The sequence below is a fragment of the Moschus berezovskii genome, chromosome 26, assembly GCF_049115385.1.
Source record: "Moschus berezovskii isolate FMDL1 chromosome 26, NW_MosBer_1.0, whole genome shotgun sequence".
Classification (NCBI taxonomy): Eukaryota; Metazoa; Chordata; class Mammalia; order Artiodactyla; family Moschidae; genus Moschus; species Moschus berezovskii.
Window position 1 is genome coordinate 14,149,964 of NC_142485.1, and position 24,728 is coordinate 14,174,691.

Sequence of the window (24,728 nt, forward strand, 5' to 3'; positions counted from 1 at the left end):
GTAATACTGTCTGTATTTTTCCCCTTGAAAATCAGATGATCTCTAAGTGATAGCATGCCAGCAAGCTTCCTGGTGTTTTTACAGAGATAAGCTAACATGATCATGACAAGATATCTCTCAGTTGAATGGCTCAGATGCCACAAACGTTTTGCCCACTGCAGTTTTGAAACTGCTAAATTTTTAATGGATCATTGGTTAAATGCAGGAAGCATAAGAAGCTCTGATGTTGAACTACAATAGTTTAATCAATCATACAAAAATGATCCTAATTTTGCAAAGTCCCCTCAAGACAATTGTCATCAGATTCATAGGCTACATTCATATATCAAAATCTTTATTGAGCACATGAAGAAGCCTTTAGAACTTCAAAAACCAATCTTAAAAAGAAGAAATATAGTGACAATTATATCCAATTTGGCTTTTCATTTATTGGGAATAAAACTATCCTCATGTGCAATGTGTTATTTGCTGGGAAATGCTTGCAAATAGTGGGCAGAAATCCCTTATTTCAACAAAACATGAAAGTTATAAAAAAAAATAAGAACTGTCTTATTTTATGTTTTTTAACCCTTCTGCAAGTAAATCAAAAGAATTCTAAGCAAGGTCCTAAAGGCAGTTTTTCCCTCCACTTTTGATTCCATTAAACATAGTTAAGTTTCAATTTACATTTTAATATACACTGGTTCCCAAGTCACATACAATATTTAATGATAAATCACGTCATGAGTTGCATAAATAATTTTAAATAAAAGAAAGATGCTACATAGGAAGAGATTAAAAATATGTTTAAATATGAGAGATACATTAAGCTAACTGCATAACATGGGCTTTAAAGATTTTCTTTTTTACTTAAAAATCACATCTTTATTACAGTCATGTGTGCATATATCCTGTACAAGAATGACCAAATGATTTTTTAATCCCTAAAGAGATTTGCAAGACTATTATCACAAAAGTATCAACTGACTCTAAAAAGTAGGCAGTGAAAAGTGTTTTCCATTTTTTAAACCTTCTTAAATCCTATCCCACTTTTGAGATTTGGATACTTTGGGGTGGCCCCAAATGAAGTTTTAGAGTCTACATGGCCATAACCCACAGAAGAATTACTAAGGCACCAGAAATGTAACTCAGTTCAATTAGTTAACACACTGGCTAATGATACTGGAGATACAGAGGATCAAATATGTCATAATAACTGATGATTGATAAGAGTTAACTCTGTGTGAGGATGATTTTAGACACTATATTTATCAATACCTCTAACTCTTGTAGTAACTCTAGGACGTCAGCACCCTTTTATCATAACATTAGACGCAGAGAGAACAATCAATTGGCCCCCATCGCAACACTAAGGAGTGGACTTAGTAACTGGAAACCAACAGGACCCCAGTATCTGGGTGCTCAGCCACCAGGATACACGTTCCTGAAACGGGAAACTCTCGGAGCAAAGGCACATGTCTGAGAAGTGAGGGTGATACGCAGAAGGGCAATGTGTTTAGAAAGACGGAGTACAGTGTATACAAGCAAAGGCTGTGGAAGTTAACACAAGATGGGTTTGAGCCATTCTCTGACAAATTTGCTAAGGAGGCGGGGAACCTATGGAGGTTTCTGGCAGGCACGTAATTGCCAGGAATGAATGGACAAGTATGGAGGTGACAGAGTCTGGAGATGGACAGATGCATGAGATGCTGTATACAGGATATCATAGTGTGGGGCTCAGAGGTAATAGTAAAAAGAAGGAGGCAGGCGATATGGAAGAGACAAAGGAAATGGAGGGAATTTGTGGTGAAATTCCCTACGCGGTTTTGCTTCTCCCCTCTTTGGGCTCTAAAGGATAATCTGCTTCACCCTGACTGGGGTCAAACACCTTGGCGAGGCTGACCAAGGCCACACTTGAAGCACAGAGCCTGGTGCCTTAAGGAAGACTAAAATCAAACATTCCCTGTCTCAGCTGACCAGTCATAAAGTTATTTACGGGCTAAAACAACTACAGGTAGAGGGAAAATGTTTCCCACGGCTCTTACATCAAAGAGCACAGCTTACAAGATGACCTCCTCCTTGGCCTCCAAGGAACAGTCAACGTGAACCCAAGAGCTTCCCAAAGTGTGAGGACAGTGAAGGTGATGGGCCTGTGCTGAGAGGAAGATTTCATTTCCCCAGAAACAGAAATGTCCCTGCAACACACAACTTATTCTTATTCTCAATCCCCAAACCAGCCACATTTGCTGTGAAGAACTCCTTGAGTCCTCAGATAAATGGCCCTTGACCTATATTCATTATGGCACTCTCAAAAGCAGCATTCGAAAAGGTATTAATACAATAACAACAACAGTAACCATCTCTGGCCTCCTCTTTTGAGGGGCTGTGGGGTGGGCTTTTACACTCCTTGGCACAGGAAATTTCATGCGGACTCACTGGGGTGGAAGGGATCTTCATTTAAGGAAGAGAAAGGAAGCTTGTGTATTTCCAAACAAGTTTGAAATGATAAAAACACCGATGCTAAAACGTGATGAAGAAACCTTAGGCTCTTCTGAAAGGCAATCTTTCTTTTTTTTTTTTCCTCAAGAGCCTTTTTGTCAGTCCTACTTGGGTCAAACAAATGCAGTTTTAAAACCCATTTCCATGTTTTAAGATTCAGAGGAAAGAGGTTTAGCAGGAGGCTATAAAATTCCCTTAATCTTTAATGTCTTATTTTTGCAGATTTGCTGGCAAAGTGCAGTAAAGTCACTGCTCAATGCTTCCCATCAATGCCCCCTGAACTGCGTCACTGATCATGAAGAGCAGAATCCATGGGCGTGGGTTTTCCTCTTTTCTTTTTTTGGGGGAGAAGCCATTTCTCCTGGTATTGTGGAGGCACCTGCATTTTGACAACCGAGGCAGAATCTCTGAGCCCAGCTCATTTGCTGATTGTCTTCCAGAGGGAATTCTCAAACACTAAAAACACACTGTTCAAAGACAGGACTGATTGAGATGGAGAGAATTCTGATGGTTTCTTGCCGTCCCCTCATCTCCCCACTGCAGAAGCACCTGCCTGTCCCAGGCCCCTCTATGAAAGGCTAGTCTGTGCCCCTACAGGACAAGAAGGCCACCCTGCATATACTCACAGGCGATGCGCACGGAGGCCTTTCTGCTCTTGGAGGTGCCCAGGTGGCTCCACGCCACACACTGGCACCAGTAGTCCTCGGGCCCATGGAAGTCCTCCACCTGCTGCCTGGTGACGTTGATAAACACCTCCCGGACCTTCAAGCCTGCAGAGGAGACAAAGCCAATCCACTGAGGCCGGGGTATTCCTCAAAGACAAAGTTAAGGCCAGCCCAACCTCTTCCTGTTAATCAAAACCATTCTGTTTTTAATCAAGGCGAGGTTTTAATTACTTTGACAATAATATATTACTGCTAATTAAATTCCAACAGCTGAGTAGGCTGAAAAGAACAAGTGTAAAATATTAACCAATGTGGTTCCCATACAATAGAATCATTTTCACACTCCCTTGACACCATGCTTTCTTTTTTTTTCTAGCTCTTTTTTTCCTTATTGTTTTTTTTTCTATTAGCGTATAGTTGACTTACAATATTGTGTTCATTTCAGGTGCCCAGCAAAGTGAATCAATTATACATACACATACTCTTTTTTAGATTCTGTTCCTACATAGGTCATTACAGAGTATTGACTAGAGTTCCCAGTGCTATATAGATTCTGACTAGTTATCTATTTTATATATAGGAGCATGCAAATATCAATCCCAGTCTCCCAAGTTATTCTCCCCCTTCCCCTCTGTCTTTCTTGATGTAAAATCTACCATGAAGAATGTAGCACCAAATTAACTGCTGGGATTCTAGAGACTAAAGAGGTCTCAACAAACCAACCCCAGAACACAGTTCCAGGTGGTTTTAAATGCCCCTGCCTCTGGGTATGGCAGGAGAGCGTCACTCTAATCATGAGGCTTAGAATAAGGAGGGGACAGAGATTATGCATGGTGAAGAGTCCGGGAATCCAAGGAAAAGCCAAAAACTCCAGATAACACAAGGAATGCAGCCAAGCTGAATCCTTGAGAACCCAGGAAGAAAGGTTCTTGGTGCAATGAAATGAGGAGCTACAGAAAAAGAGAAGCTTTTATAGAAAGAGGGGTGAAGACTACATTTAGGAAATGGGATAAACTAAGACCTTGAGCTTGCCATGTTTTCATTACCGTATTCTTTGTATTCTCCATCTAATAGTCAAAAATTTGCCTGGTGCATCTTATTGGGGAGTGTGAATTTCTTCCAAACCTCTATCCAAGGACTATCAGCCTTTCTTTCGGGGCTGGAAGGACAGCCACATTGCATGAAGTGCTGAGGGGGAAAGGACACCTTCTTCTCTAGCATCAGGTAAACCATTATGAGCAGCAGAGCAGCCTTTAGAGTCAGCATGCTCTCTGCAGCCAGCGGCATTTGCCAAGCCTGTGCTCTGCCCTGGTGTAGGCGGCATGGGAGAAAATAAGCTTACTGAATCCCACCAAACTGCTCAGCATCATGATTAGCCTTTCACATGTTCATCTTTTTTGTTGTTGTTGTTGAAGATTGCATTTATTTATTTATTTAAATTGGAGTCTAATTACTTTACATTATTGTATTGGTTTTGCCATACATTGCCATGAACCTGCCCCGGGTGTACATGTGTTCACTCTTTACATTTCTGCAGGGCACTGACACAGCCAAGGCTACTGAAGCCTCACTTTGCAGACCAGAGAATGGACTTAAGAGTCATTTGTCTGCGATCACATAGTCTGTAAATGGAAGATTCCCCGTTTGACCCAAACCAGGACTCTGCACAGGCCCTTCATCCAAATTTAACTCTGTCCTCGTATTTCAGGTACTTAATTATGGAGATAACACTGATGCAGGGCACATTTAAAGAAAAACTGGGTGCATAACGAGGCTTTTTCCTTTATGTTCAAAGGGAATTCAGGGGACAGAACCATGAGAACAGTTAGTCTAAAGGAGCCAGGGACTCTTGGTGGAGGAGGTGGAATTTGATTATAACCTGGGTGCTGGTAGGATTTAAAGAACAAGAATGGAGGTGGACTAGTCACTCTGGCGAAGCACTGCCTTCCACTCAACCAATGACATGTTATTTATAGTGTGTGATGAGAGCGCTGTAGGGTCACAACAATCAGCATGTACACAATTTGAATGAGACTTTCTGAGTTTCTGGGAGGTACCACACACAGAAAAACATCTTGAAGACAGTTGATCATTCACATCTCTGCTTGTGCAGGGCACAGAAGCACACCTTTTACCTTATCAGAGATTTAAGTCCAGAAAGCCATCTCCTACATCGAACAGGAAAGAAGCCTTAGAGGGATATTTATTGTTACTGCTGCCACTGCTTTTCTTTAATTTGCACTTAAATAAAAGAAGTGGGAATGAACGGACCAGGGCAAGGAGAAGGTAGAGCTAGCAGGTGAAGAGAATGAGAGAAGAAAGTAAGATTACAGAAGAGTTTGTGAGGACGGAAAGCATACTGGAGTGTGCCGTTCATACAGGGGATTTGAAAGTTAGGCTGAATAAACAAAAATAACGAAGTAGGCTGCAGAGATGAGGACTTGTTTTATATTTCCTGGTTTAGATTTGAGACAAATGATGGATGATCTACTTTGCGCTGTGCAAGGGAGGAGCTGCTAAGTCACTTCAGTTGTTTCCGACTCTGTGCGACTCCACAGATGGCAGCCCACCAGACTCCCCAGTCCCTGGGATTCTCCAGGCAAGAACATTGGAGTGGGTTGCCATTTCCTTCTCCAATGCGTGAAAGTGAAAAGTGAAAGTGAAGTCACTCAGTCGTGACCGACCGGTAGTGACCCCATGGACTGCAGCCCACCAGGCTCATCCGTCCATGGGATTTTCTAGGCAAGAGTACTGAAGTGGCTTGCCATTGCCTTCTCTGGCAAGGGAGGAGAGAGAACACCAAATCAGTGTATCCAGGTGTGAGGTGGGATAATTGATATGCCCAAGTTCCTCTATCATGGAATGGAGAGCCTTAGAGACAAGACATTTGACAATCAGCTCTCACTGAAGAAGCATTCCGTAAGTCAAAAATCTGTTCAGGCTAAAAAGGAATTTATACACCCAGGTCTCCCACATTTTAGTCAGATTCTTTACCAGCTGAGCAATAAGGGAAGCCCAAGAATACTGGAGTGGGTAGCCTATCCCTTCTCCAGCGGATCTTTCCAACCCAGGAATCCAACTGGGGTCTTCTGCACTGCAGGCGGATTCTTTACCAACTGAGCTACCAGGGAAGCCCTACATATATATATGTAGAGAGAGAGAGAAATACACACATACACAAATTATATATCATCATTGTCTGTGTGTGCTTAGTAGTGTCTGACTCTTTGCAACACCATAGATTTTAACCTGCTAGGCTTCTCTGTCCATGGGATTTCCCAGCCAAGAATACTGGAATGAGTTACCATTCCCTTCTCCAGGGGATCTTCGCAACCCACCGATTGAACCTGTGGCTCTTGTGTCTCCTGGATTGGCAGGCGGATTCTTTACCACTGTGTCACCTGAGAAGCCCAAAGTGTATATACATATATATGTACATTTGTGTGTGTATTGAACACACACTTATTTTTACTTTCTCTATCTTTTAAGAATATCTAAACCCATCAGCTTCCTCTATGCTGCAAATGAAGATAAACACCATCTCAAAATGGTTCAAGGTCATCATGTTTATAAAGCAGAGAATTTCCTATCCAAACCTTAAAACATGCTATGAGTTAACCTAGGCATTGTGGCACTTAAAGGGTACTTGGCGCCTGTTTCAATGAGACAGAGGAAGTAAGTTTACACTCACAGATCACTCGAAATAGGATGCATATCACCCAGGGCTACACAGAGAAGCACCAGGGTCTGTCAGGAGGCAGAGGGGTCAGGAGACATGGGCAAGAGACTTTACTGCAGGTTCCTTGGGAAGAACTGGAGAGGCAAGGTATAAACATTTAGAATTGGCGAGTTTGCTTCATTTCAGTGGACTCTGGGAGAGAATGGCTGTTGCTACTTGTCTGGTACCTGGTCCAAGGTTAGGGCAGGAGAATAAGAGTTTAATAAAAGGAATATTTGGGGGTAAAGCTCTGTATCTGTTGGTTTGCTTATGAAGGACGTGCTCATAAAGGTGAGTCGTTTGCATCTCTAGGAATGAGCTATCCCTGGGTAAGACAGTCCCTTGAAGGCCAGCAAGACTCTGAGATGTCAGAGAATCAAATACTAAACCTTGAAAAACACAGTTATTACACATAGACAGCCATACATTTGCTTTGGAAAGCAGAGAGAGTCGGCCACAGACCCCCACAGTGAAGGCCATAATTGATCTCACCCCATTCATGTCAGGAAGTCTGCAACCTCTCATTCGGACTAACCACAGCTGAAAGGGGAATGCTGAAGTCATGATTTCAGCATTACAGTGCCTTGGTTTCAAGTCCTTCAAAGAGGCTCCCCGTGGGTTTGGAGAAGTGGAATGAGTATCAGCCAACTATTTCCAAACCCAGTATGCTTTGGAAGGTAGCATCGGGATGTCAGGCTTCTTTAAAAAGCTATAAGTAACTTCGCAATCTACACACCACCCCCTTCCCCAAAAAAATAGTATAGTAACTCTCTGGCTTAGGTTTTCTTTCCCTAACATGAGGTCTTTAGCCCTGTGAAACCATCCCCTCTAGGAAAACTAAAAATAAAACTACCATATGACTTAGCAATCCTACTGGCACAGCTGGGGATATACCCTGAGGAAACTATAATCAAAAGGACACATGTGCTCCCAGTGTTCACTGCAGGACTGTTTATAACAGTCAGGACGTGGAAACAACCTAAATGTCCAATGACAGATGAACGGGTGAAGAAGATGTGGTACATACATGCAACGGAGTATTACTCAGCCAGTAAAAGGAACGAAAGAGAGTTATGTGTACAGACACGGATGGACCTAGAGTCTGTCCTATAGAGTGAAGTGAGTCAGAAAAACAAACACTGTATATTAATGCATATATATGAAACCTAGAAAAAACGGTATCAGTGAACCTAATTCCAAAGCAGGAATAGAGACACAGATATAGAGAATGGACATGTGGACACAGGGGGTAAGGGGGGGGCAGTCTGAATTGAGAGAGTAGCATTTTCATATTTACACTATCATATGTATAGATAGCTAGTGGGAGGCTGCTGTATAACACAGGAAGCTCAACTGGGTTCTCCACGAGGACCTTCGAGGGGCGGGAGGGGGCGGCGTGGGAGGGAGGTCCAAGAGAGAGGGCATACCTGTCTACTTATGGCTGATTCACTTATCATACAACAGAAACTAACACAATATTGTAAAACAGCTGTTTCAAATTAAAAAAGAAGGCCGCCAAGTGAATTAGCTAGCCTCCCCCTCCCACCGGAGAAGGCAATGGCAAGCCACTCCAGTACTCTTGCCTAGAAAATCCCATGGATGGAGGAGCCTGGTAGGCTGCAGTCCATGGGGTCACTAAGGGTCGGACACGACTGAGCGACTTCACTTTCACTTTTCACTTTCACACATTGGAGAAGGAAATGGCAACCCACTCCAGTGTTCTTGCCTGGAGAATCCCGGGGACGGGGGAGCCTGGTGGGCTTCTGTCTATGGGGTCACACAGAGTCGGACATGACTGAAGTGCTTTAGCAGAAGCAGCAGCAGCCCCCTCCCACAAAGCACAGTGTGCTCTCCATACCAGTCCTTTTTCTTCTAACACGAAGAGTTTAGCCTTGTCAACCATACCCTCCAAGAAAACCCCTGGGAAATCACAGTTTGTCTCCCTTACAATTTTCTCCACCATAACAAAAAACATTTCATAAAAATAAAAAATTAAATAGTATATACTCTTATAAACCTTCACTATTGTTCTTTGAGTGATATTATGTGTGTGTATATATATATATATATATATATATATATATATATATATATAATATATGCATTAATAAAGTACTTCCCAGGTGGTGTGGGCTTCCCTGGTGGCTCAGATGGTAAAGAATCTGCCTGCAGTGAGGGAGACCTGGGTTTGATCCCAGGGTTGGGAAGATCACCAGGAGGAGGCTGTGGCAACCTACTCCAGTATTCTTGCCTGGACAATCCCCATGGACAGAGGAGCCTGACAGTCCATGTGGTTGCGAAGAGTCAGACAGGACTGAGCGACTAAGCACAGCACACACAGGTGACACAATGGTAAAGAATCCGTCTGCCAATGCAGGAAACGTAAGAGATGAGGGTTTGATCCCTGAGTCCAGAAGATCCCCTGGAGGAGGAAATGGCAACACACTTCAGTATTCTTGTCTGGGAAATCCCATGGACAGGGGAGCCTAGAGGGTTACAGTCCATGGGGTCACAAAGAGTCAGACATGACTGAGCACAATGTGCACGTGCATTAATAAATGTATATGCATACATATTTAAATATGTGCATTTACATATATACATGAGAAATCACATGTGAGAAACATTCACTTAAAGAAGCTCTATTTCAGGACACCTTTACCCACCTACCCACCCCTAGCGCCCCGCACTGAAGTTCATCCAATACTATTGTAGAGGTTATCATCTACTTCTCCATCTCAAGAGATGGCAGCTAACTTGTTCACAGGAAGTGCTACAGGGGAACAAAAATCCCAGGCAAATAGAAGCTGGCATGTCATAAATAAGATGAGCATGGTACCTGATAACCTGTGCAACTCTAATAGGCACGGAAAAGTCCAACCCTTTAAATTATTGTGCAAATTATAACCATCAGCCTTTGTTATGGAGGAGAGTCTTACAGAAGATAAAAATATGACTATGCAACAGAAATGCTAATAAGCTTTCTACGCTGTGGATGGTTTAGTTGTAGAGAGACGAATGTTGGCAGCGGATGAGTAATTGCTCCGCATGTACTAAACACAACAGAGCCTCACAGAACTTCATCATTTGTCACCTTTATTTGTTTAAATGAGAAAAATGCTGACAGCAGTTATTGCTATAATCCCCTTATTTATCAGATAGGAAACACTAGTTACTCTTAGCAGGTCTAATCCTGTTGGGAGAATAAAAGTTAGGAAATTTTCAAACTAATTGAAGTCTATGCTTCACTGTTCAGAGAAGAGAAATATAGAAGAAAGGAGGAAACAGAGAGAAAACGGCTGAAAATTATCGGGTTGACCAAAAAGACCGTTTGAGTTTTTCCCTAAGATGATACAGAGTATTTATTTCTGGTCCACTTTTAACAACAGGGCTCTAGCTAAAGTCCTAACTTGCTCTTTAGAAAAGGGTTCCAGAGTATTACTTAACGTTCAGCACCATGCCAGCTGCAGCCAGTACCTAACAACTGTCCCCCTGCCTTTCATCTTCTGACTATTATCAGACTTCCATAAAGCCCATCAATACCATCTTGCCACGGGTTTTGGTGCAATCCAGTTCTCAGATGTGCCGGGGGATGGCTCCATGGGGAGGGTTTCACATGGTTCTCTGAGGCTAAACACGTCACCACAACTTGATGTTCAGTCTTTGCAAGTTCTCTGTAGTAGGATATTCAGATAACTAAACTAAGTAACTAGATTCAAGGAAAAAAAGAAGACTCCCTCTTCCTCCTCTAATATTTTCAAACCACAAGAAAGTAGTGAAGAGGCTAGCGACTAGATTGTGGGGAACTGTTTTCCACCCTAATCTCTGTGCCCATTTCCCTGGACTGTTTTATCCCAGTGTTATGCCTATTCCATGCCTGGTTTTCTACACTGTGCAGTTTCATGATTGGGAATTAACCCAGAGAATGATTCTATTGAGTTAGCTTCCACAGATAAAGCTCCAAAGAACTATTTTAATACAGCTTCATGAGTAGCATGGGACCTTGCTCAATTTGGGGCGAGAGAAAAGAAAAATCAAACTCCCCACGAGAAGCAACCACCTCTTATTCAGGAACTCCTTTAACAGAGCAGCATCTCCTCAGATGCCCCAGTCCCTCTGATGCGTGTACTCCGCTCTGACACAGCCCCATCTCATTCCGCTGTCTACTAAGAAGAGGAAAAACAGCCCATTCCACTTGAAGAAGTGAATCCACCATGTATATGAGGGGCCGTTTTCCATTTGTCTCTTACTAGTCCAGGCAGTAGAGGAGAGTGAAGAAGCTGGCTTGAAACTCAACATTAGAAAAAATAAGATTATGGAATCTAGTACCTAGTACCACCACTTCATGGCAAACAGAAGGGGAAAAGGTGCAAGCAGCGACAGATTTTATTTTGTTGGGCTCCAAAATCATGGTGGACGGTGACTGCAGTCATAAAATTAAAAGATGTTTGCTCCTTTGAAGGAAAGCTATGAAAAACCTAGACAGCAAAGATTAATTAAAATTTAAAAACAGAGATATCATTCTGCCAACAAAGGTAGCAAAAGCTATGGTTTTTCCAGTAATCATGTACAGATGTGAGAGCTGGACCATAAAGAAAGCTGAGTGCCAAAGAACACTTTCGAATTGTGGTGCCGGAGAAGACTCTTGAGAGCCCCAAGAAGGTCAGACTAGTCAATTCTAAAGGAAATCAACCCTGAATATTCACCAGAAGGATTGAGGCTGAAACTACAATACTGTGGTCACCTAATTCCAAGAGCCGACTCTTTGGAAAACATTTTGATGCCTGGAAAGGTTGAGGGCAGGAGGAGAAGGGGGCGATAGAAAAAGAGATGGTTAGATGGCATTACCAACTCAACGGACATGAATTTGAGCACACTCCAGGAGATAGTGAAGGTCAAGGAAGATGGACATGCTATAATCAATGGGGTTGCAAAGAACTGGACATGATTGGTAACTGAACAACAACAAGAAGCCCAGGTTTAGAGCCTAGAAAGTAGATTCAAACTAAGTTTCCCCAAATTTTGAAGAACATACTATCATTCTTGACTAATCATTATATCATTTGTATGTCCCTTTACTTTTATTAATGTCATCATATCCATCATCTTAAAACTATGCTATTACTAGTCCTATTATTTTGCTGCAGGTCCTATATCATAAGAAACAGACCAAAGACACAGTTGACAACTTGCATTATTTTTAAAACATTGTATTGAGGCCTCAGATGTGCTTGCCACTTTGCCAGGCACTGAAGATACTGTGACAAAGCAAAGGATGAAGATTCTTGTTCTCAAGGAACTTGCGGACAGAGGGGGAGACACTTCAACCTGCCCCAACATTGGAGTGTGACAAACTCTACAACAGGAGAAGCACAGGTTGCTAAAGATCACACAAGACGGGCTTCTACTCTCTCTATAGCATCACCAAAAGCTTCGAGGGTGGGCGCCATCCTACCTACAACTTGAAGGCTGCTCTGTCCTCACCCAGTATTTAGCTCAGGGTCTAGGGCAAGTCTCTAGTAAAGACACATGAATCTGATCCATATTTGAAGTCTTAAAACTTTGAGATGCAAGGAAGTCTTTTGATGGAACTGTACTTCCATTTCTTAAGGGAGCTTACATGTCTTCAGGCCAACATGCTATACTGAAAGTAGCAAATTAAATGGAGCTAATTGAAAGGTAGATCCATATTCCATTTTACTGGCAGATGCTTAATTAGGGCTAAATGTCTTTTGCCACTTTATCCTAGCAACAAGATTAAAATGTATTTTGATAAAAAAAAAACCATCCTCCTTTGAAAGTGCACTATGCCTAATGAATACTCTTTAGTTTCCCCTGGATAATAACCACTCCACATATCCCTCAGAAGTACGGCAAGTTCAGTCTTAAGTACAGAAACTAAGAACACACCCAAGCTCTCCAGTTTTGTCCTCACTGGAGATTAGAATTAATCATCACAGAGGTGTCTGGCAGAGGAAAGCAAATTAACTCGATAGCGTGGTCTGATAACAGACACAAGGGAAACTTAAGAGGCAGGAGTAGGGAAGGGAGAGTTATTTAGAGGACAGGACCCCTGAATGACTTACTCAGACCTCGTACTCACAGCTTGTGGGTAACCCACTCATGATTTCCAATCCTGTTGCCCCAGTCAATGGCTTTTCATTCCTGCAGACACTACAATAACTTCCTGGTAGAAAATCATCCTGAGATCATCCCCACTGTCTCCCTCGGCGATACCAGGGGCTCTGGGAGTCACCAAGAAAAATGTAAAGTCAATGGAGTGAATCCTAGGCAAACAAGATGTCGTTCCACAAGAGACAACTCGTTAGCTACTAATAATACAGATGCTGGGAAAGACTGCAGAGAGGAGAAGTGGGCGGCAGAGGATGAGGTGCTTGGAGAGCATCACTGACTCAATGGACGTGAGTGTGAGCAAGCTCTGGGAGCTGGGTAAGGACAGGGAGGCCTCACGTGCTGCAGTCCATGGGGTCGCCAAGAGTCAGACACGACTTAGTGAATGAACAACAGCAGCAGCATAGTAGCACTTCTGGGAACTGGAAAAGTTCATAATTTTCTATTTGTTTTTAGAAGCATAGACACTACTACTGCTGTCGATTTATGCATTGGTAATACTGTAAAACACCATAAAGTGTTTTATAACCGAAAAGATAAAACAATACACACATTGAGTAGTTTTATATTGATCATTTTGAAGGCTAACCTCGATGGGGACTTTGCTATACACCAGACCGAGCTAAGTATGTCACACAGATTAGGTTCTCCCACCCCCACTATAGTTCCCAGAGTAGATACGATTATAACTGCCATTTTATACAAGGAAAAGCTGAGATGAAAGGACACCAAGTAACATATCTACCTTAAGAAAGTCTGTAAATGGATAGACAGATCTCAAAAAGGGCAGGTGTCATATTGCACTAATACTGACACTCTTAACCACAGGACTATCCTCAGTTTTTAAAATATCTTCATAATTCCCACTTCATATAAAGAAACACACTTCTAAATGCTGTATGAACAGAAAAGACTACAAAAGTCCAAAGACACTGCTTAAGAATTTAAGGTTTATAACAAATATCAGGCAGATATCATGAATTGCCGTTAAATTATATAAGATGGTTAGCTACCTTCTATCTAAAAATGATATTAAACAGTTTTTTTTTTTTCTGTGTGTGTGTAGGACAGGTTTAAATTAGACACACAAGACAAGGTCTGCATGTTCTGTCACAAATTTGGGGAGGGAATTCATAATATTTTCCTGAACACCTTTTTAGAATAGGTCGGTCCTCTCTGAGAAGAAGAGTAATGAACAAGATAAAACCTGCGTGGGGTGGAAGAATGTTTCTATAAACGTGAGTTTTAAACCAACAAACTGGCAATGGAACAATTGAGAGATGGATTTTTCTGTGTTCCGTGGTCTCAAATATATGCTTCCCAAATGTACCCTGGTGATTTGTGAACACTGAAGGTAACTTCAAATTAATGGTTATCTGGAAGATACTATATCCAAATCCCCATCACCAGCATAGCGAAGTTCTTAGATATAAATTTTAAAGATTTAATACATTTTTGTTTCTATTCTTCTCCCTTTTCTCAACACAATCCATTAACCTCTTCTCCCCAGAGAGTGACTCCAGTTCTTTAAGAAGGAAATCTCACTGTGAAATCCCTGAAATGATATTCTTTAAGAAGAAAAATATTAGTTTACTGGAGTTGAGACTTTTCCCATAATGCATTGAAATACACATTATTTCACTCATTAGAGTTCGATATCTCCAAGGCAGAATAAGAACCAGGGAGGCTTGTTAAGGGAACTCCGTTTTTATTGAACAATAAAGAAGTAGCTAAGCTTATTGATAACTCAAGCTTGCCACAGGCTACATTATCCTGATTGCCAAGGATGAGTTTTCCTGGTTATTGTTTTTCTCTGTGTATACGTACTTGCTTATTATATGAAAACCTTTAATTTCTGGGTTATTGGAACACTCCACCCTTTTCTCAGGGGCATGATGCCTGAATTGGGACTGCCTCTCAACTCCAGATGTTAACTGAAGAAAAATACAAGGAAGAAGACTTCCCATATTTCCAAATGAAATGAGGCAGAACAAATGAAGGGGGATCGCTTGGCTTGTGCAGAGAACTAAAAGTGTGCATTACTAAGAGGTATAGCCATGTCTGTGCAAACACAGTAACTCATGTCAAATAAATTGTGCTTTCTGCAGGAAAGAACTCTTGCTCTGGGTTTTCCAAGCTAAATTGCATGAAAACACACAATCCTTTTTCTTCTTATTTGAACTGCTAGATGACGGGGCCAAATTACCAGAAAAGACCAAAGGCAGTTTGCAGCCTTTAACAACTGAAAGGACTTATTGCCTCCAATTTGGAAATACAAAAGATTCTGTGTGGACTCCCAACACTCCCAGGCCCTATGCATTTCCCATTAGTTCGGTGAAGAAAGAAAACTTGTAAGTAAAAAGAATATCAAAGTTCTCTGGGAATTAAAAATGGAGACTGTGTTGGCCAAAGATATTGAAGCAGATACTTTTCAACTTCTTAACAGCATGGATAATTCTCTACCGCGGTCAAATGTGGTCCCACTGTTCTTGGTCTCCTGGTGTCATTCACTCCCCCTGGACTGGCAGGAACTATTTTTCAGACCCCATCAAAAGCCATTAAGGCTGTAAGGTAGCCAATTCCTGTTCTCCAGCTCCACAATGAAGAAACCCAGGGGAGGTAATGCATCTATTTTTCAATACCTGAGGCCATTTTGTTTCCAACCTTAATTGCACTTTTGCATTAGTTTGGGATCTAATAATGCCACTCGTCTTGCTCCAGTGTCCACTTTCCCACTCTGAATACAGAGCTTAGGAAACACAATTGCAGTGTGCAGTAGACAGCGATTTTCATTAAGCAGACAGAAGAAAAAACAGTTTTAGGGAGAGACATTTCTTTTCTATTGATTCAATCAAAATAACTCGGAAGAAAAGGTTGTGCTTATTAAATTCTTTTCAAAGGTAGTTGTTAAAATTTAAGTTCTTTCTCAACGGCTTGTTTTTAAAAATCAGTGTATAATCTCTTCAGATTTTGTCATTTATGATTTTTTTTGTTCTTCCGAGTTCCTTTGAAATTTGTGACTTTTATTGGTCTTTTTTTATTTTTATTTTTTAAAGGAAGCAAAGGCGGAGACTTTTACATGGAGGCAGAGAATGTAATCAACGCCGCTGTCTTCAAGACATGGAGTTGCCTAGCAATGAGAAAGGAATTAAAAGGAGGGAGCAATAACAAAATTGAATGTTGTGAAATTACAAGAGGGTAGAGTGTTAAATGGGCCTGCAATATTTATCAAGACGTTTTTAAATGAGAATGGATATAGGATTTTCTAGCAGTAGTATAAAATAATAGCTGACGATCTTTCAATGTTCTTCCTATCTTTTGTTTGTAGCAGTTTACCCAAAGGTTTTCTGCTATTTTCAGTTCACTACTGGGCAAAATCTAGGACAGAAATGTCTGAGGGAAAAAACACACACCCCTATGGAGCCACTAGTATCTGAGTCCCTCTCCAGTTGGACTAGCGGACTTTAAGAGACACAGACCTTTCATAGTTCACATTGTTCTATAGGCTTTTGTCCTATGGGCAATGGTGTTCCCTTTGTTGCTCTCTCCCCAAATATCAAGAGTCTTCTTGGAAGTCTTCATGCAAAGGTAAATGAGATTGCTACTGTTTGTGACTCAAACTCTCTTAACACTAGATCTATTCACCTAGGTCTCTCCATAATCCCAATCTTTGGAACACAGAAGCAAACACTTTCCCAATACGAAGATTCAATTTGTTCTCTTCATTGGTTTTGATTTTTGCACAACCCTTCTTTAAAGAAGGAAACTATACCTGGAATCCTGGAAATGTCTCTATACCTTTAATTGTTACAAACTTCTATCAGTGCTGGAAGCACAACATTGAATAAGGGATTAGCCCTTGGAGAGATGACTGAGATGGTAAGGAATAGACAAACTCCAATGGAATAGCAATAAGGATTATACTTGGGAAATTAAACAGACTGATGATAGAAAATGCTGAGACAGGTGATGAAATCCATCCTGATGTCAGTAAGGAAATTTGTCCGTATTTTGATTGGGAAGGAGACCACAGGCATCTGTATGGTCCTTTATAGTATCAAGGAACTATATCCATAGTGAAGATCAGGAGATCTGGGTTCTAGCAATTGCTATGCCATGAACTATTTGTATTTCCTGGAACCTTTTATTTTAATAAACAAATCAGAGCTGCTATGTTTACCACTGAGATCCCTTCCCATTCTCACATTTAGAAACTGGAATTCTAAGCACACTTTTGGTCTGAAGAATAGTATATCTAAAACAAGCACTTCTGTTTTCTTCCTCATTCTAATTCCAAAGTGGAATGATTAGGGAATTGCGATTCTCTACCTTTTGATGCATTTATGCTGCAAACCCAAATTAGCTCAGAACTGCATAATCGTTAGCACTGTTGATATATATGTTCAGTTCTTTGCCTCCTTCATTGTTCCTAGGCAGAGATAGTAATATCTGAAGATCTTTATGAAATGATTTTCCCCCTTTGCTCTGGAACACAGCATACCCTGCTTACTTCTTTGTTGGGTGATGATGTTCCTTTTCCTGACTCCCAGGGAGGTGTGTCTGCATCTCCAGTTCCATTTTCTTGTCATATTGCCCATTCTCTCTTGACAATCCTCCATCTCCATGGCTTCACTCTTTACTGATGGTTACCTTAGTTTCAGGTCTACATCTCTTCATTATCCCCTAAGTATTTCAAGTGTAGTTTGTTCAAACAATGATCTCAGACTTTTCTCCTTGCTAATGTGATTACTAATATTAATTGCATAACCCTTTTCCTTCTGTTAACAGATTCATTTTTATTTCTCCATTCATTTAATCATTCAGCTATTAAGTCTGATTTGTGACACTGCTTCTCACATCAGCTATCTAGTTCTTATTCCTGTGGCCATTCCTCAAGAAGCAGACCTTACTTTCTCAGCTGAATTACTCAAGTCTCTTAACTTCTCCATTCCTGCTTCTCCTTACCATCGCGAAGGCTTGTTCCAGATTCATCTTTTGAAGTATAGTTTCAAAGCCATTGCATTCCCGTATGTCAATATAATCAATCCCTACCATTAACAAAATATCCATAAAATTGAGTAAGGACTTCTTGCTCGGATATTTGAGGTCTTTTATGCCACTGATTGATCTGTTTTCCAGCTATCAACTGCTATCTCCTGTATCAATTTTATATTTCAACCAAACAAAGCTAAGTAGAACACACACTCAGCTTTCCTTCATTTACTAATGTTGACCACTAAGACCCCTCTCTCTTCCATAGAGTGTAGGATCAATTATGATTAACAGAATCACATATTCAATGCTCCTTTCAAATGCTGTTGCTTCCACACCTTTCCTGAGAGTCCCAGTTAGACATGATTTTTGTAAATCCTCCATAGCACCATCTGAGATTATTGATATTTCTCCCAGCAATCTTCATTCCAGCTTGTGCTTCTTCCAGCCCAGCGTTCCTCATGATGTACTCTGCATATAAGTTAAATAAGCAAGGTGACAATATACAGCCTTGACATACTCCTTTTCCTATTGGGAACCAGTCTGTTGTTCCATGTACAGTTCTGACTGTTGCTTCCTGACCTGCATACAGGTTTCTCAACAGGCAAGTCAGGTGGTCTGGTATTCCCATCTCTTTCAGAATTTTCCACAGTTTAATTGTGATCCAAACAGTCAAAGGCTTTGGCATAGTCAATGAAGCAGAAATAGATGGTTTTCTGAAACTCTCTTGCTTTCTTCATGATCCAGCGGATGTTGACAATTTGATCTCTGGTGCCTCTGCCTTTTCTAAAACCTGCTTGAACATCTGGGAGTTCACGGTTCACATATTGCTGAAGCCTGGCTTGGAGAATTTTGAGCATGACTTTACTAGTGTGTGAGATGAGTGCAATTGTGCGGTAGTTTGAGCATTCTTTGGCATTGCCTTTCTTTGGGATTGGAATGAAGACTGACCTTTTCCAGTCCTGTGGCCACTGCTGAGTTTTCCAAATTTGCTGGCATATTGACTGCAGCACTTTCACAGCATCATCTTTCAAGATTTGAATTAGCTAAACTGGAATTCCATCACCTCCACTAGCTTTGTTCGTAGTGATGCTTCCTAAGGCCCACTTGACTTCACATTCCAAGATGTCTGGCTCTAGGTCAGTGATCACGTTATCGTGACTATCTTGGTCGTGAAGATCTTTTTTGTACAGTTCTTCTGTGTATTCTTGCCACCTCTTCTTAATATCTTCTGCTTCTGTTAGGTCCATACCATTTCTGTCCTTCATCGAGCCCATCTTTGCATGAAATGTTCCCTTGGAATCTCAAATTTTCTTGAAGAGATCTTTTGTCTTTCCTATTCTGTTGTTTTCCTCTATTTCTTTGCATTGATCACTGAGGAAGGCTTTCTTATCTCTCCTTGCTATTCTTTGGAACTCTGCATTCAGATGCTTATATCTTTCGTTTTATCCTTTGCTTTTCGCTTCTCTTCTTTTCACAGCTATTTGTAAGGCCTCCTCAGACAGCCATTTTGCTTTTTTGCATTTCTTTTCCATGGGGATGGTCTTGGTCCCTGTCTCCTGTACAATGTCACGAACCTCCGTCCAGAGTTCATCAGGCACTCTATCTATCAGATCTAGTCCCTTAAATCTATTCCTCACTTCCACTGTATAATCATAAGAGATTTGATTTAGGTCATATCTGAATGGTCTAGTGGTTTTCCCTACTTTCTTCAATTCAATAATCTCAGATATGCAGATGACACTACCCTTATGGCAGAAAGTAAAGAGGAACTCAAAAGCCTTTTGATGAAAGTGAAAGAGGAGAGTGAAAAGGTTGGCTTGAAGGTCAACATTCAGAAAACAAAGATCATAGCATCTGGTCCCATCACTTCATGGGAAATAATTGGAAAAACAGTGGAAACAGTGTCAGACTTTATTTTTTGGGGCTCCAAAATTACGGCAGATGCTGATTGCAGCCATGAAATTAAAAGACACTTGCTCCTTGGAAGGAAAGTTATGACCAACCTTGATAATATATTAAAAAGCAGAGACATTACTTTGCCAACAAAGGTCCGTCTAGTCAAGGCTATGGTTTTTCCCGTGGTCATGTATGGATGTGAGAGTTGGACTGTGAAGAAGGCTGATTGCCGAAGAATTGATGCTTTTGAATTATGGTGCTGGAGAAGACTCTTGAGAGTCCCTTGTACCTCAAGGAGATCCAACCAGTCCATTCTAAGGGAGATCGATCCTGGGTGTTCATTGGAGGGACTGATGCTGAAACTGCAATACTTTGGCCACCTCATGCGACGAGTTGAATCACTGGAAAAGACTCTGATGCTGGGAAAGGTTGGGGGCGGGAGGAGAAGGGGACGACCGAGAATGAAATGGCTGGATGGCATCACCGACTCTGTGGACATGAGTTTGAGTGTACTCCGGGAGTTGGTGATGGACAGGGAGGCCTGGCGTGCTGTGATTCATGGGGTCGCAGAGAGTCGGACACGACTGAGCGACTGAACTGAACTGAACTGAACTGAGCACCATCTACCTCTCTTTAGACATTTATCATAACTTCATTTGCACTTACACTGGTCATAAACCTATTAGTATGTATGAAGGTCTAGATCAGAGTTTGCCTCCTCCCCTTCCTGGAATACTCTGAAAGACTTAGCCTAATATAATAAACAGGAGTGGTATATAGTTAATAAATTAAACTGACACAACTTCCTAATTATTCATGACTTTTTTATTTATTCAAAATCTGACATCTAGTAAGTTTAGAACTAATAAAAATCAATAATATAGAGTAATATCAAATTGGATTTAAGATGAGGCTAAATTTTCTGTTAGTCTGAGGAGCCAAAGTTCAAAAGCATATACTGTTTCTATTATATACTAAAATATAAAAGTAATACATTTTGAAAGTTTTGAGTCAAATGATCTTATTTAGATATCCAGCACAAGCCCACAGTTTACTTAATCTCTTTGAGCCTCCATTTCCTTATTTATAAGAAGGCAATGACAGCATTATTTATCCCAGAGGGCTGTTGAAAAGACAGTAGGATAATGTGTATCAGAAGCTTAGATAAGGTCTGGTTATACAGTAAATGCTCAATAAATATTAGATAATATGATCACTATTGTCATCATCACTCCTCAACAGACAAATCAGCCATCTAATAAAGATGGTCCTGAAATTCTTTTATACAGGAGATCCTATTCAAGTCTGGTCTTCTAATTTGAACTTCTTCATCATTACACAGTAATCAAAAGAACTCAGACGACTCAGAAACCATCAGCTATGGAGAATGATGCATATAAGAATAATATCCAGGAAGAAAGATTAGAGAAACTGAATTTAGGCTGCTTAAAAGGGTGTTTCTTGAAAGATTTATGTCATGAAAAAAATATTAAGCATTCAGAAAATGAAAACAGTGACTGCCTGATTTTGTTTCCAGGGAGAATATTAACTTTTATACAAAATTAGGTCTTAATGTGATATAGAGCAGGAAAATAAAAAATGCTCCTCTACTATATTGGAGTAGACTAGCAGGAGAGCTGTGGAGTCATTTCAAGACACGACTCCCTCTTCTATTCCTGGGATACTGTTAATATGACTTCACTCAAATAAGGTGTCTGACTTAACACAGGTTTCCCCAGTCACACTGACATAAAAATCTGAGAAGCTACCACAGATTCTTCCGATTGCTTCCCATTCTTACCTGAACTCTCATCCAGACTCTCCTCAGAGACATGCTCATTCTGATGGACCCACTCGCCATTGCATTTGAAGAATATCTGCATGGCTGGCCTTGCTTTGCACCTCAGGGCAATGGGGTTGCTCTTGATGATATAAGCATCGTCTGGCTCCTCTATGAAATGAGGCAGCGTCCCAGGAGCCGATGGGATGGAATCGGGGAGGACTTCACCATTGTCGGTTCCTGTGAAATGGAAGAAGGTGTCAGAATACAGTCTACACTGGCAGCACCCACAGCAGGGCAAAAAACACAACCGGCTCTAAGAATCTGTACTGGAAAACTCTGCATCCTAATCAGCAGGCCTGCACGGCCTGTGCAAATGAATCAGTGTCTAGAGATTGAGTTAGCGTGATAGGGTACCTTTAGCTGGACACACATCCAGGGTTATTGGACAAGTGAAGGTAATGAATAGGGACCTCTTCAAACTACAGCTTTCAATCTTTATATTTTTGTTGAGATATCTGAGAGAGATATCTGTGGCTGCATCCCAAGATTCAGCCTGGTGAGTGGTTACCTCGTAGTATTCAATGAGGGCCCCCAGCTGCCTCAGAATGCTGAAATAATGGAGGGAATAGATTTGGTTCTCCAGTACATGAGTATGAATAACGGTGATATTGGTGGAGGATGGTCGGTCATAAGACACGTCCAAAGGATTGTCAGCTGTCCACTTTCTTTACCTATGAACCTTGGAGACTGGTGTTCAACCTCGGATATAGTTGCTTTTCCAAACTTACCAAACCTTCTAAAGGGAATGTGTATTTCTTCCGCTTATCTTGGACCATCATTCCCTGCCCCAACAGATGACTTCATTTTGAAGGTTAGGAACCAAAACAAATCACTAACAAGCTATAGTTTAAGACCTAGAGTGAAGAAATAAATTTGCTCAAAGTGAAGAAATAAATATGTCTCCCCAAGTATAGGGGAGTGATGAGTGGAGAGAAATAATATGAAAAAGAAAAAGCAGAAGCTGTCTTTGCACCATTGCTGCTTTACTCTATTTAGCAAGGACTTGAGCCCCAGGAAACGAGCACACAGCCAAGGGAAGAAAGATACAATTGCTGAGCACTGTGGAGCATAACCAAGAAGAACCCTATTTTGTGCCTTCCCATGGCATTCTGGAGAAAGATCAAAACAAGCAAATACCAAGTATTGGTATTGATCTTCAATACCAAGATCAACTCTGCCCCAGAGAGGGTTTTTCCAATTCAAAGCAAACCAGTCTTTACGACCAGCTGGAAAAAGGGACCTAATGAAACCAGCAGAACAAAATCCAGGTCCATCAGAAGAGAGTCTGGAGGCCAGGAGGTGTCTGTGTCCTAACCTGGCTTTTTGGTTGCCATCATTGTAATTCTGAACAAACACAGACATTTGTGTACAGTGAAGTCAATAAGCTAAGCGACCACGCACGGTCAAGGGTAAACAGAACTCACAACATTAGGTGGAATGTCCTTTTAAAGAGCATGCAGGGGGCATCATCAAAGACAAAAGGACATAGAAGGAATGACTACCTATAATTTTGTGTTTGTGTAAAGAAAAAAGAAATAAAAGATATTGAGTTATGGGAAAGACTGTTCACCAACAGGAATACATAAGTACTACGCCACTGAAATAAATTAAACACAACAGCTTGATTCTCCAAACTATTTTTTTCATTAAGTGTATCAAATCAAGGTGGGGGGCTCACATATTAAAGAGCTTGAGGTTTATAAGTTTTCAAATACATTTGTAATAGAAACGTTAACTCACAAGACAAAAAAAAAAAAAACATCATTAAAGCCAATATTCCAAATAATGAGAGAGCAAACAGTTTAAGTCATATAAGTTTGATAAACTCCTTCAAAAAATATATATCTATCACATGGAAAAAGAAGGGTTTTAGGAGAGACTCGGAGAAGTGTTTTTTTTTTTAATGTTTTAAATGATATTTACAATGGGCTTCACAAAATATGTCACATATTAATTCATTTTGTTATTGACTGCTCAAGGCAATTTCCATCTTCAATAAATATCAAGTCTCCTCAGGCTTCTGTAAATCCATGCATTAGAGGAAATGACAAAGGTATTAAAAGATTTTATATGGGCATCAAACAGCTCACACTCCCATCAGGGGTTTGAGTTTTGTCTAAAGTAATTCACTGTTACAGAAAAGGGTCACCCGATAAAGCACAAATACAAAGCCCCAAAGTGGTAGCCTAAGTGAACACAGGTGTACATTATGCGTTGTTGTTTAATTAGTATTAGCAACAGTGCACAAATGTGAGAAGAAACTACTGAAATGGGGTAAGTGGTCACAGAACACAGTTTCTAAGTAAACAGACAATATTAAACCAGCCTAAGTAAAATGACTGGAATATAAGATAAATCGAGCTTTAACCATCGGAGTCCCAAAACACATAGATCTGAAAGCAATTAGGATATCTTCCTGCTACTTTAATAAAGCACCTCTTGATAAAAATAGTTCAGCCTTCAGAGATTAGAAGAGTGGAATGGGAAGGTCTTCTCGAAGTGTCCTGGCTGTTCCAAGGACGTCCATTAAGAATCAGTCAATCTTAATCATAAAATAGAAATAGACTCACAGACAGAGGTAACAAAGTTATGGTGACCAAAGGGGATATGGCAGGGTATAAACTAGGAGTTTAGGATTAATGGATATACACTAGTGTATAAAAACTGGTAAACAATAAGGACCTACAGAACAGCACAGGGAACTATGCTCAAGGCCTTTTAACAACTAACCTAGAATGGCAAAGAATCCTGGTACAGAGCAGTGATATGGATGTGTACACACACAGACACACACACACACATACGTATAACTGAATCACCTTGCTGTACACCTGAAACACAACACTAACTAAACTTCAATATTTAAAAAAAGACAAGAAATTAAAAGAATCAATCTCAAAGTTCAGAGGAGGAAAAAAAAAAGGCTGAATGTCAAATTTCTTCTTAACTATTATCGAAGCCACATAAATATCATGTATACTTAGGGAAAAGGCCAGGTTCC

At 40.8% G+C, this 24,728-nt stretch overlaps 1 protein-coding gene across 1 annotated transcript in view; it reads right to left on the bottom strand.

The window, feature by feature from the left end:
* The window catches only part of UNC5D (unc-5 netrin receptor D), a 642,973-nt gene that overhangs the window by 256,759 nt on the left and 361,486 nt on the right, over positions 1 to 24,728 (bottom strand). Inside the window, exons 2-3 of the mRNA XM_055416581.2 lie at positions 21,686 to 21,904; positions 3,105 to 3,248 (exon numbers count right to left, since the gene is read on the bottom strand). Of these exons, the coding sequence (XP_055272556.2) occupies positions 3,105 to 3,248; positions 21,686 to 21,904 (363 nt within the window). The remainder of the gene's footprint in view (positions 1 to 3,104; positions 3,249 to 21,685; positions 21,905 to 24,728) is intronic.